Genomic DNA, 13,719 nt, shown 5'->3' with positions numbered 1-13,719 from the left:
ATATGCAATCTCCACTCTACAAGTTGCCTCGGTAATGCAGTTACATACATTGCAATATCAACCAAAAGGTGATCAACACAGGATTAAGACCCATGTTTCTTTCTCCCTGTCTTCTAAGCATATCCTTGTCTGTCTCTCTCTCTTTCTCTCCTACCCCAGGTACTTTGTGTTTCTCTTAGCTATTCTCAAGTTCATCTTCCTGAGCCCGTTTTAACTTCAACCTCTCATTAACTCAGGTAACCCTCCTCCAACACCCCCTCCAGGTACCCTCTCCTCCATCACCCCCTCCAATCTCCCTCCCCCATCCCCCTCCAGTCACCCTCCTCTTTTCCTTCCATCCAACTCTCTATTATTTTCATTTTCTTACATTCAACTTCTTTCCCTGCCTCTGTCTTTCCCTCTCCCTGTCTCTCTTCCTCCACATACACCTGTCCCTCTCTTTCCCTCTCTTTCTACCCTGTTCTCCCCACTCCTTCCTTCCCACCTTTATCCTTTGGTTGTGGGTCTGTCTCTCTGATTCCTTCACTTTTCCTTCCCTTCCCCCACTTCTCCACGTTGTTTCCCTTTCAGTCTTGGGAAGGGCTTGCGAGTGGTTGTCAAAGGTTTCTCTGAGCTTATCCTGGGGAATGAACAACAACAACATGGAATGTCTAGAGAAAACAGAAAGAAAGCAAAACTAGCAACTTTATGGCAAACAACCCGACCTGGGTTGGGTGGTGCTCTAAGCTGGGAATCCACTAAATAGTCTCTGAGTCGCGGTGGGGGTTATATGGCCCCTGGATCCTCCCCACCCCACCCCCACCCGCCTGGGAGGATGGGGGCTATCGAGCGAGTAAGCCAAGCTAGATTGGACAGTAACTGCGTTCCTGGAGAGCCATCTAAACCCTCATCCTTCTCACAAGCCCCTGTAGGTGGGAGCTCTTGCTGGCTTTTGCTCCCAGGTAGTAGTGGACCCCAGCTGGAAGATGACGAGGCCTCCTTCTTGCAGGAGGAGAAGAGCAGTGCCAAGATCAGGAGAGGGGTGGCCTCTGAGAAGATGGAGTGCTATATGGTGTCCAGATGGAACTGGCCATGACAAAGGACTCAGAAGGGAACCTCTTTCATAGGAGCACAGCTTTTGGATATTTGTGAAATGGGAGGGGCCATTTCCCTTTGGAGTAGGATGCCACGTGAGCCTTCCTTTTTTCCCAAGCTGCTCCTCTCAATGCTAATATGTGGCACCTACATCAAGCCAAGAATCCCACTGTTGAAGGAAAGCAGTGTCACTGTCAGGCCAAGCAAATCCCCCTGCCTCAGCATCGTCCTGGTATTCTGTAGCCTTCAAAAGGCTACAAGCCTCCAGGCCAGGTGTGGTGGTACCCACCATTAATCCCAGCACTTGGGAGGGAGAGGCAGGTAGATTTCTGTAAGTTTTTAGCCTGTTTGTTCTACCCATTGATGTTTAGGGCTGCAGAGAGAGACCCTACTTCACAAACAAACAAACAAAACACCAAACAACCAACCAAACAAAAGGGTTGAGTGGAGTTTTTATAGCAACAGAACAAAGAAAGTTGATTTCAAGATAATTATTAAGTTCACTGGTGGAAACACCAGGAAGGTAAGTTGTGTCAAACAGGGAAATCTCCGTTATAGCCTCAGTTGCTATCTGAACAGTCTTAGCTTTGGGTTGGAGGAAGCAAGCTAGTGGTGTGTTTAAAGTCTGTGTCAGAACTGGAGAAGTATTCAGTAGCAAAGCACTGTCATGCAAATATGAGACTTGTATTTGGATCTCTAGGACTGAGTAAAGCTGGAAATGCCATCACCTGTCTGTGAAATGACATCACCTCTCTGCAGTCCCAGCAGTTCTGGAATGAGATGGGAGGCAGAAACAGAAAAGAGCTTGAAGAACAAATGAGAAATCCTGCCTCCAACAAGGTGGAAGGCTAGGACTGACATAAGGTTGTCCTATGGGCTCCATGTATGCACTATGGCTTGTACATGTATGTACACACACACACACACAGCCATAAAAACACAAAGCTAGAAACCATAATATACAAACAAAAGACCAGTAAAGTGAAAAATAATGCCCCAACGAAGCAATATGTGACCAAAAAAAAGAAAAACAAAACCTACACAAACACCATTAACAACATCATTTTGTGTTGGCCATCTACTGCTGAGCAGGGGACCTCCCTAAAGTATGGTTAATATACCCAGTGAGACTCCAATGGAGAAAGTCAATTTTTCCTTTGAAACTGGTTGCCCACCCACTGGAGATAGCTTCTTGGTCAGGGATGGAAGCTTATGTGCCTTTCCCTGTCTCAGTCTGGTATCCCACATGGTTTGAACCCTTGTGGGTTCTGTGCATGCTTCCTCTGTGTAAGTTCATGTACTGTGCATCAGTACTGTGCATCAGTACTGTACATCAGTACTGTGTGTCTGAAAGGCACTACTTCCTTGGAGTATTCCTTCTCTACTGGCAACTACAGTCTTTCTGCCTCTTCTTGCCCTTACAAGATGAGGCCAGAGGCCTAGCATCCTCTTTTCATCTAAGTATAATGACTCCAGGAGTAGAGCAGAAGGCCCTTGCTGAGGGCCTGGCTGGGAAGACCCTGGCTCCCAGCAGCTTCGTTCTTCAGTAACGAGAAAAGAAATGTATGATTTATTTTTTTTAAAACCCTCAAAACAAATGAGAAAATAAATGTTTGCTTTGTAGTGCGGTGTGCCAGGACTGGAGGTTTGTCCATGCTAGATAGGCAAGTGCTCTGTCACCAACCTGTCTCTTTAGCCCACCTGGTTCATGGCAACTTGTTATTGCAGCCTGGATTGAGCTAAACTTCTGTTATCTCATTTTGTGACAACACTTTGTCATGCTTTCCTAAGCTGTTAAAAACTTAAATGAAAAAAAAAAACTTAAATGGGACGAAAGAAAAAATTAATTTTAAGGAATCTGTCAGAATAAAAATGGGACCTCTGTATCGCAACCATCATTCCACTGCAATCTCTGCACTCCAAACTGTGATTCTCTGTGTTCTTGAATTTCTACCTTGCCTCCACAGTGTCTGGATTAGAAGCAGGTTGCTTCAGATAAACTTGAATTCCTTTTGGAGTTCATTATCAGTTTGCATGTCCTGGGATCTGTATAACCCACATGGTATTTGACATTCCCCAGAGGCTGGTTGGCTAATTCTGCAGAATTAGCTTCTATCTTTAGGGATCTATTTATTTTCATATATTTGAATACACGGTCACTGTCTTTAGACACCCCAGAAGAGGGCATCAGACCCCATTATAGATGGTTGTGAGCCACCATGTGGTTGCTGGGAATTGAACTCAGGACCTCTGGAAGAGCAGCCATTGCTCTTAACCACTGAGCCATCTCCCTATCTCCTGATAGGAAATACTGTATTTCTAAAAACTAAGTCATCTCACAGAGACTCGATTGCCACTATTCTATATTTACCCTGCTTTCCTCTCTGCATTTAGAGCATGAGATAGCCTCAGTGAGAACTTTCCTCGTGGGCTTGGGTGTTTGAACGCTTGGTCTCCAGTTGGTGACGCTGTTTGGGGAGGGTTAGTTGGTGCAGCCTTGCTGATGGAAGAATGTCACTAGGGGACAGAGTTTGAGATTAAAAGCCTAATGCCACTTTTAGTTCCCTTTCTCTGTTTCCCTGTAACCATTTGAATTCTCTGCCTTCTGCAACTATGCTTGCCACTCGCTATCGAGCCTCCTCACCACAACAGACTCCTATCCTCTGGGGCTGTGAGACAAGCCAAACTCTTTCTTTATATCCTGTAAAATGCCCTCTCTCTTATTACCGAGAACAGGTAGAAAATGTTTGCACTATGGTTATTAATACGGACAAAAAAAAAAACTATTAGTTGCCTTTTGCTGTCATAGAACAACAACGAGAAACATTGGAAGAATCAACACTAAACTAATGAAAATGGTTAATTGGATGATGGGATGTGAGTGAGTGTGGACAAGGAAGGGACTTAGTTTCCCTTGTGTTGCTGGAGATACAAGTGGCTATGTGCAAGCGCTCAGTGCACTACCATTGAGCTATAACCAATGCTGTTAATCTACATACTGTTATCGCTTTACTTTGAACCATATGCATATACCTTAAAGATAAAATCTAAAACAGACATAAATACATTTTTCCTACTATGCTCTACACAATCAACTAGGTTTGACTGTATTATTAGCTGAGCACAAGAGCCATTTTCATACCAGTTTAACACTTCATTTTAACACTTAATTTTTGACGAAAGTGTAGCAAACATATTCTGGTATAAAGAGCCTCCCCAACAAATAGCTCTGGGAAAACTGCATGTCTTTGCATGCATGTAGAAAAATGAAACTACACATGTCCTGTGCTGTAGAGAAACTCATTCAAAATGGAATAAATACCTTAATGTAAGACCTGAAACTTTGAGATTGACAGAAGAAACAGAGAAAATGCTTCAAGAACAGTTAAGGGTTTCTTGGAAAAAATTCTAACTGTACAGGAAATAATCTTAATAGTTGACAAACAAGATTGCACAATATTAAACTACTTCAGTGTCACAAAGGAAGGAATCTTTGTAGTGAAGAAACAGCCTGATGAATGGGGAAAAAATGTTGCTATGCTTTAAAGGAGATAAATGTTAAAAAAAATACAGAACCCCAAAGTTAAATACCAAAAATTATATGACTAATAAATAACCTAATGAACTGAGTAGATAGCTCTCCAAAGAAATGAAACAAAATGGTCAATAAGAATTTGAAAATGTGTCTAATATTCTTAACCATAAGGAAAAAAATTAAAATTACTTTGAGACTGCATGTCATCCCAGTTGAAATGACAAGCAATAAGTGACAACAAATGTTGACCAGGACGAAGGGAAAGAGAAATTATTATTTACTCCTAGTCAGAATAGAAATGGGTACAGCCAGTGTGGAGACTTCAAATACCAAAACCTACCATATACTCAATTCAGCCTTACCTCGAGTACCTGAGTCAGTGTGCCACAGAGTTCCTCGTCTACCTGTGTTCAGTGCCGCTTAACCACAGGAGCTAAGCAATGGAGCCAGTGAACAACCAACAGATGAGCAGGAATGGAAAATATGGATATGTACACACAATGGAATTATCTTCAGCTGTCACACAGAATGCAATTATGACATTCATAGGAAAATGGACGGAAGTAAGCCAAACGCAGAAGACAATTATTATTTTTCCAATATATGGAGTCTATATTTAAATTTATACATACATTGTACACATACATATTTGTAAATGTATATATGTATACATACATGAATCCCACATGTATGTATATATGTAGGATATGGAAGTAGAAGGTGACTATGAAAGAGAGACTAAGGGAGGGAAAACAGAGCCGTCAATAGGATATATGTGTCATTAAATGGGAAGGTGGAAAGGGATTCACAAGATGCTGAGGACGGATATGGAGAAGTGTAGGAGGGCAAATAAAAATAAATAATAAAATCATAATAATAAACATTGTGAAAATGTCTCAAGGAAACCAATTTCTTTGTATACCAGCCAAATTTTTAAATTTTGAAAACCTGGTTCTGTAATTTAAAAAAAAATTATCTCGCCTTATTTTTTCAGTCACTTTAAGTATTAAAATTCAATCAGAAAGTTTTATTTTGAGACAGAATCTTATTATGTATCCCAAGCTGACCTCAAATTCATGATAATCCAGGTACTGGGCTTACAGGCATGAGCCACTAGGTCCCACATTTGTATATAGAGTTCTCTAGACAGCTCTCACACTCCTTGGGTCTTGTCTTTAGATGCATCCATCCCTTAGCTTAGCAAGTGAGAGCTCCTGCTTAGAGTCTGGTTTGGTGCAACAGTTCTCCCAGTGCTCAGGTCCATTCTTGCTCCTTCCTTTACAGTTTAGTGACTGCTTGTCTCACTTTGCCCAGGGTTGTCTTCAGTGCTCTCAGGAGGATTATGTCCAGCAAGGACAGAATCCAAACTGACCCTGGAAGGCCCTGGGTGTTCTTCTACTTGGCTCAGAACCCAACTCACGCTTATTTCAGAGGAGAAGCTGCTCTTCCAGGCTGGAGATTCAGAGTAGGTGAGCGTGCATGCCATTTTTATGCATCTAGTATGTTCCAAGCCTTGTGACTCGTCCCAGAAATTCAAAGGTGGAAACTTGATGCCCTAAAGATGAAGAAAGTACAAGACAGCCAAGAAAGGTTGTAACATAACGAAGCAGGTAAAGCATTAGGTTGGAAAGAAGTCAGCAGAACTGGTCATAGTTCTGGTTGGAAAGTGGCCAGAAAGGTGGGAGGGAGAGGAATTGGTAGGAGAATTGAATAAACTGAGGCTTGATCCTGAACAAGAAGCCACCAGGTCTTTAAGAAGGAGCCTATGGAACATGGAGATGAACACATGCCAGCTTGGACCTGAACAGGAAGCCACCAGGTCTTTAAGAAGGAGCCTATGGTACATGGAGATGAACACATGCAAGCAGATGCCCAGCATCCTTGACAATGTTTTGGGTACATGGAATTCCACATGATTGGCAGGATATAAAGTATATGGCAGGGAGACCCAACAGCAGAGAGGCGGTATGGACAGCCTCTTACTATCTCATCACACCCTTGGGTCTCCCATTATTTTCTACCATAGAACCCAAGGGGAAGAGTCACATTATCATTTTAAGTCCTCAGGGTGAAGAGGTGAAGTCTCTGTTGCTTGAGTTACAGACATTTCCCCCTGAGTGTCATGAGGAGCAAGGCGGTTGATGCTGGTCAGGTGCCATGAGTTCTCTCATTTCCGTGGTTCATGCTTCTCTTGCAGTTGCCTGACTTAGGATGGTTGATGTCAAGTGAAGAAAATATTCTTTGTCTCCTTTTCAGATTTACCAGGCCCAGGATCTAGGAAGTTATCATAGAATCACAAATTTTGAGGACCACTGGGACATGTTTGCACCCCAACTCTCTCTTTTATTGTCTTGCTGTCTGGGTAATTTCTCTCTCCCCAGCCCTGCTGCTCCTTAAGCTCCATATGTCTGGATCAAGTCTTATTTCTCCGCTGGAAACCAAAGTGGCACATGGAAGATTCTACCTTGTAATACAGCGATTTATTAGAGACCAATGACTTTAAGTGATTTTTCCCTGCACTCGATCTAAATCCAGGAGCCAGGAAGAATGTGATCTAAAAGCAAAACAATGGACATTCTATTCCTAAAGCCCGTCAAGTCAAAAAAAATATGTTTTTCAACCACTAGAGAGAATATCTATTGGTAAGTGTGTTGTACTCTTTTTTTTTTTTTTTTTAAACAGGGTTTCTCTCTATAGCCTTGGCTATCCTGGAACTCACCAGGCTGGCCTCAAACTCAGAAATCCACCTGCCTCTGCCTCCTGAGTGCTGGGAATAAAGGCGTGCGCCACCACTGCCCGGCAGTGTTGTACTCTTAAGGTAGAAGTAACAGTCCATGTTCACCCCCTGCCTTCTAGCTTCTGTTCTTGCAGTGACATTTTAGTGCTGAGACAATTGTCTTTCACATGAACTGTGCCTAAGTCAGCCCAGGACCCTGATCATTTTGTAGGAGCCATTCTATCTACAGAAGGAGACTGGGCCCTGAAGTTTGACTTGCTCCTGGTATAAGAAGGGGCAGTATATCCAGAAACAGTGTTTATATCCATCTCTGTGAATCCAAGGCTAACCTGGTCTATATAGCAAGGTCTAAGGTTACTTAGTGAGACCCTGACTCAAATCACTCAATCAGACAAACAGAACAGAGCAAATCTGTGAGGAACAATGTAACACCCTCCTCAGGGTCAGAAAAGCCCCTATGCTCACTAGGCAGGAGATCAGCACCAGAGGCTATGCCAAGGAGAAAAGAACCCAAGGGAAGAGGCCTTACCCGATTTCTTGTTTTCCCAAGTGCAGATTCATCCCCAGAGCTGCAAGGATACCAGGCTACACTCAGTTTCATAGTGCTGCAGGCTGCTGGAAGGGTGGGACGGTGGAGGTGATACTGACTTACAAACCGGGAAGATAAACGTTTCAGGGTCCTACCCTTATGAAATATCAAGGGCATTCTGGAGCAGGAGAGTCATCCCCCGTTACTTCAGATATAGATAGGCTCAGTCCAATGAGGTGGTTTCACAAGGAATGACAGAGAGCCAGGGGGGGAAAAAAATCTGCTTTGAGGTGCCCAGTGCCTTCTCATTACACTTCACTCTTACTTTCTGTTCTTAGGTCAAATGCTTTGCTTCGTGGAAGTGTTCTTGTCCCCTCAAGTGCTCAGTCCTATATTTTAGGCATCTCTTTCTTGAGAGCACTACTTACCCTCTAAGGCTCGTGTTTCACGTTCTTCCTAGCATTCTGTACATATCAGTAGCATTTCTTCGCTACTGGTCACAAGCCCTAATTTTTCTGTCATGTTAGGCATTGGACAGTGATCCAGCAACATGGCCTGTCTTTGAATCGCTAAATACAGAATGCGGCACATGGTGAGAGCAGAGGTAAAACTGTAGTCCTGACCTGCGCAGTGCGATTTCTGTAGATGCTGGAGGGAGAAGTGCCAGCGATGAGCCCCTAAGGCGGATAACCACAAAGCTCCTGTATCCTAGACGAAAGGGGCACGTGCTTCCCACTCCCGCATCTGAGATCCAGAGGTGAGAAGGGGGACCAGAGTAGAGAGTCAGGAGTCTAACATCTGCTGGGAATGGGACCGTTGTCCTAAAATGTCACTGCAAGAATGGGGTGTGTTCGGAACAATTTAGCTAGAGAAAAATCAACGCTCTGAAAATCAACCTTGATGTTTTGCTACTGAGAGTCTTTAGTTTTTTCTTTTCTTTAGTTTGTGTTTTCTGTTATCTTTTAGTGGAGACTTTTAGAGACAGCACTTTACAATACCATCAATTCAACCTTTTTTTTTTTTTTTAAGTTTGTGGGACTGGAATGGCTTGAATCTACTTCATTTCCAGTTTAATTAATTATAACAGTGATTTGCAATTCTGTTTCTGACAGCCTGTTTTTGAAAAGGCTTCAGATTCTGTCTCAGAAGGGAAAATGTCACAAATTGAAAAAAGGCCTCATGGGCTGATATTAATGTTAGCCGGGGCACTTAGCTTGAATGCAACCGAGTAAGTGAATGGATCAATATGGCTTCTTGCTATAGTCAGCCTCCTTTATGTGTACTACACTTACTTCAGAAATGCAAGTAGTTTGTGTCAATCTGAGTTTAGTTAGGTTCTTGGTTTATTGTGAAAATTCTCCATAAAAGGGGAGAATTGGTGTATCAAATACCCTGGTCTCTGCAGCTAATTGTTTAACTGGGTAACTGAAACCCAAGCAAGGACCCCATCTCTTGATCCGCTTCCAAACGTGGGGCAAGCCAAGCCTGGGCTTTGACTTTCGTCCTGATTTTCTCTGCCAGTTCGTTAGGTTGACACAGGAAACTTTTGAATCCTTTGTCCTGTTATTTCTCTTGCTCCTTACCAAAGTTTGTAATTGAAAAGCAGAGCGTAGGAGACCGGGGTGTGTGTAAACAGCAAGAATTCTAAAGCAGGAAATCAGCCGGAGCTCTGTTTCTTCACAAAATCTCATTCTCGTATTTTCACCCAACTCTGATGTTCAGAGATACTTTCCCCATCATAATGAAGAGCCATCAGTCGAGATTTGAGAACAAGATCGTTGAAGATATAGACTCCGGACGCTTTCCTAAGACGTGGCTACCCTTTAGGGGAAATTTCTCTGAGTTTCAGGATGGGTGATAGAACGTCGTTTCATCTTTACAGCTGGGAAAGATAATAATGGCTCCACGTGCGAACCAGAGTGTCGGCACTACGGAGTTTGTCCTGGCAGGCTTCCCGAATCTCAACAGCACAGGAGCGGAAGTGTTCTCCGTGTTCCTTTTCGTTTACCTGTTGACTCTAACAGGCAACACGTTGATTGTTGTCTTGGTGGGGGCGGATCACCGCCTGCAGACACCCATGTATTTCTTCCTGGCTAACTTGTCCTGCCTCGAGATTCTGATCACTTCTGTCATCATTCCGAAGATGCTGAGCAATTTCCTCTCGAGACGGCACACCATTTCCTTTGCTGCCTGTATCACTCAGTTTTACTTTTACTTCTTTCTGGGGGCCTCTGAGTTCCTACTGTTGGCCGTCATGTCTGTGGATCGCTACCTGGCCATCTGCCGTCCTCTGCATTACCCCTTGCTAATGAATGGAGCCGTGTGCTTTCGGGTGGCCTTGGCCTGCTGGATGGGGGGACTCCTCCCTGTGCTTGGCCCCACAGTGGCTGTGGCCTTGCTTCCTTTCTGCAAACAGGGTGCTGTGGTTCAGCACTTCTTCTGTGACAGTGGACCCTTGCTTCACCTGGCATGTACCAACACCACGAGACTGGAGGAGGCTGACTTTGTCCTGGCCTTTCTTGTCATCATGTCCTCGCTCACCATTACTGGTGCGTCCTATGGCCACATAGTCCTGGCGGTCCTGCGCATCCCCTCTGCTTCCGGTCGGCAGAAGGCTTTCTCCACCTGTACTTCTCACTTGATGGTGGTAACCCTCTTCTATGGAAGTGCCATTTTCCTCTACGTAAGGCCATCCCAGAGCGGCTCTGTGGATACTAACTGGTCTGTAACCGTGATAACAACATTTGTGACCCCTCTGCTGAATCCTTTTATCTATGCCTTGCGCAACGATCAAGTCAAGGAAGCTTTGAAAGAGATGTTCAGGAAGGTAGTCGCCAAGCTGTTAGAACAGTCTTTACTTGGGGATAGTTTGAGAAAGAAGACAGCCAGTTGAAAGCGTGGGGACTCAGTCTCAGGTCCACACATCTCCATTGCCAGCTTTTCCTTCATCATGAGAGGAGCCAGGACGAGCTTCAAGGAGAACAAGCCTACATTTCTCTTTCAAGCAAAATGAATTAACTCTATATTATGCGTCGTAATAACAACTCACACTATTTTCAATATCTTATTTTATTAATTATGTGCCTATGTGGGGAATATGGGGTATGCCATGTGAGACTAGGAGTCAGACAGAGATTCTCTGGTAGGTAGACAGGGAGAGGGACCACAGCTAGGTAATAAAGGTGACCAACTTCCAACATTGCTGTCTTTTCTTACCCTCCTGATCTGTTACAAAAACTTGGCAGCTTAAAACAAAGGCCTGGAAGGCTTTTTTCCCCCTTGCCAATAGGCCCCCAGCTGATAGACACAACAGTTATAGGCCAACCAACTATTCTTTCTTCAAACTGATCAACCCTAAATTAGGGGAGCGTGGTGCTTCCATGGACTCAAGTGTATGAATTCTTGGTCCATAGGGAGTAGCACTCTTAGGAGGTGTGGCCTTGTTGGAGTGGGTGAGGTCTCCTTGAAGGAAGTGTGCCACTAGGGGGCAGGCTTTGGATAAATTAAGATGGAATAGAGATGTTGGGCCCAACACTGAATCTAAAATCGATGACCACAACTTTGCTAAAACATAGGTCTCCAGTGTACTCCAGCATCTTCTTCTGTCCCCCAAGAGCACTGCATGCATGTGGCACACACACACACACACACACACACACACACACACACACACACACACACACGTAGCCAAAACACCCATACACCCAAAATAAAATAAAAATTAGAAAAACAAAGCTAAACAGTATGGCTTCATTAACAGAGTCACCAAGTTTACTCCAGATAAGGAGACCGCTTACGATCGTTTCTCTGCCTCGTGTCTGTGGGAGTAGAGTGGCCATGGCACAGGCTGAAAGGAATTCCAGGACCTACATAGGTTTCTCAATGTGCAACAGTAGCACTTTTTAGGACCCCCTGACCCTTTGTTCTGCGTGTGCAGTCTGGCAGGCCCTCTTTGCAATATTTCAAGTCAGTACATTCCTAAAGGCTTTTAACTACAAACTTCCAAAGGTTGTTTTGGAAAATATAAACTACATAGTAAGCCAACATAAACTACAAAGTAAGCCAAGACGCATATCTGTGCCTAAGATGACAGACGTCTTCCGCTGTTTACTTAGTAGGTGTGGTGCGTGCACCTACTCCTTGGTGAGTTCCAGCCAGCTAGGGTTACATGGTGAGACCTGGTCTCAAAAAGGAAAAGAAAGTATAATTGAAGATCAAAAGGCACCTTCAAAAGTTCGCCCCAGCAGCCTGGTGTACATAGTGAGTTCCAGGATAGCCAGGGCCACATAGACAGTCCCTGTCTCAAAAACCAACCAACCAAGAAGCACATAAATTAAAGTCTGTCTTAGAATTGTTGTTTTGTGGTAAGGCTGCAGAGATCGCAGCCTCTCAGGCTGGCCCCTGGAAGATCCCAGCTATACTGGGATTTGACCTTTTCCCTTGGTATTTCTCATTGGCAACTTTAATTGTTTTGTTTTGTGTGACAGAGGAGAAATAAGAAAAATCTAGATCCCCCTTTAAAAAATTTTAACAAAGCTGTGACAGTTTTATGTCAGCTTGACACAAGCTACAGACATTTGGGAAGAGGGAACCTCAACTGAGAAAACAACCTCATCAGACTGGCCTGTGAGAAGCCCGTGGTTCGTTTTCTGGTTTGATGACCAACGTGGGAGGGCCCAGCTCATTATGGGTAGTCCTGTTACATGGAGTCTACTGGAGGTGAGCACTCAGACAACATTTGTAGCCATTTGAAATTCTTTATTCCAACTGTCTGGGATTATACATAGGAATTCATGACTTAAGTGTAGCCTGGAGTGTACCCAGCACAGGGTATTGAAGGCAGAATCCTAGCATCTTGCTTAGCAGCTGGTGGGGAGCTTCATAGAAGCAAGTCGTTTGACAGAAGCATCTTGCCCTCCTGCTCTTAGACCCGAGCTGGGTAATTTCCCATGAGATTCTCCATTAAGGAGATCAGACTCTACTTAAACCCAAAATAGCGTCTGCAAGAAGACAAGATGGAGGACTCGATGCACTGCCTTGCCCTGTTAGAGTACCACTGCTGCACAGATGGTCCTGGGCGTTATAAAAAAGCTGACTGAGCAAGCCATGGGAAACACGCCAGGAAGCAGCACTCCTCCACTGCCTCTGCATCAGCTCCAGTCTCAGGCTCCCACCCTGAGTTCCTGTCCTTTTCTCGAATGATGGATTACAAGCTATAAGATGAAATATAAACGCGTTCCTCCCCAAGTTGCTGTTGGCCATGGTGTTCTGTTGCGTTGCTTTGGATGAGAATGGCCCCCGTAGGCCCATATGTTTGAAGGTCTGGACCCCAGTTGGTGACCTGCTTAGGAAGGATTAGGAGTCGTGGCCTTGCTGTAGGAAGCGTGTCATGGCATGCTCTTTCTGCCCGTCACTTGGAAAGAGATCAGCTGTGAGCTCCCAGTGCTCCAGCGCCATGCCTCCCTGCCTGCTGCCATGCTCCTCACAGTAATGTTCATGGACCAACCCTCGGAAACGGTAAGCAGCCCCCAATGAAGTGCTTCCTCCTTTAGGATGCCTTGGTCATGGAGTCTCTTCACAGCAACTGAACACTAAGACATGTGTCATGGCTACAAGGACCATACCTAAGACACAAGCTCCTGAGGCAACCAGACCCTACGCTGCCAAAGCCATAGATGGCACGTTCTGTGTGGTACAGTCGGCTAAGCATTCTGAGTTCCTTAGCTTCCCCTACTCCACCCCACCCCCCATATCATCTAAGTTATCACTGCGACAAAACTTCTTCCTCACAGTATTGGATCCCTCCTCCCTGGTGAAAGGCCTAAATGGGCACCTTTGCTCTCT

At 44.5% G+C, this 13,719-nt stretch overlaps 1 protein-coding gene across 1 annotated transcript; it reads left to right on the top strand.

Annotated features, from left to right (window-relative positions):
• The first annotated feature begins 9,721 nt into the window (after window positions 1-9,721).
• On the top strand, window positions 9,722-10,853 carry Olfr750 (olfactory receptor 750). The gene has a single exon (NM_207558.2). The coding sequence runs from the start codon at window positions 9,773-9,775 to the stop codon at window positions 10,766-10,768; it is 996 nt and encodes a 331-aa protein (NP_997441.2). The 5' UTR covers window positions 9,722-9,772; the 3' UTR covers window positions 10,769-10,853.
• The last annotated feature ends 2,866 nt before the right edge of the window (window positions 10,854-13,719 follow it).

The sequence above is a fragment of the Mus musculus genome, chromosome 14 (genome assembly GCF_000001635.26).
Source record: "Mus musculus strain C57BL/6J chromosome 14, GRCm38.p6 C57BL/6J".
Taxonomy (NCBI): Eukaryota; Metazoa; Chordata; class Mammalia; order Rodentia; family Muridae; genus Mus; species Mus musculus.
This window is presented reverse-complemented; position numbering and strand designations above follow the sequence as displayed.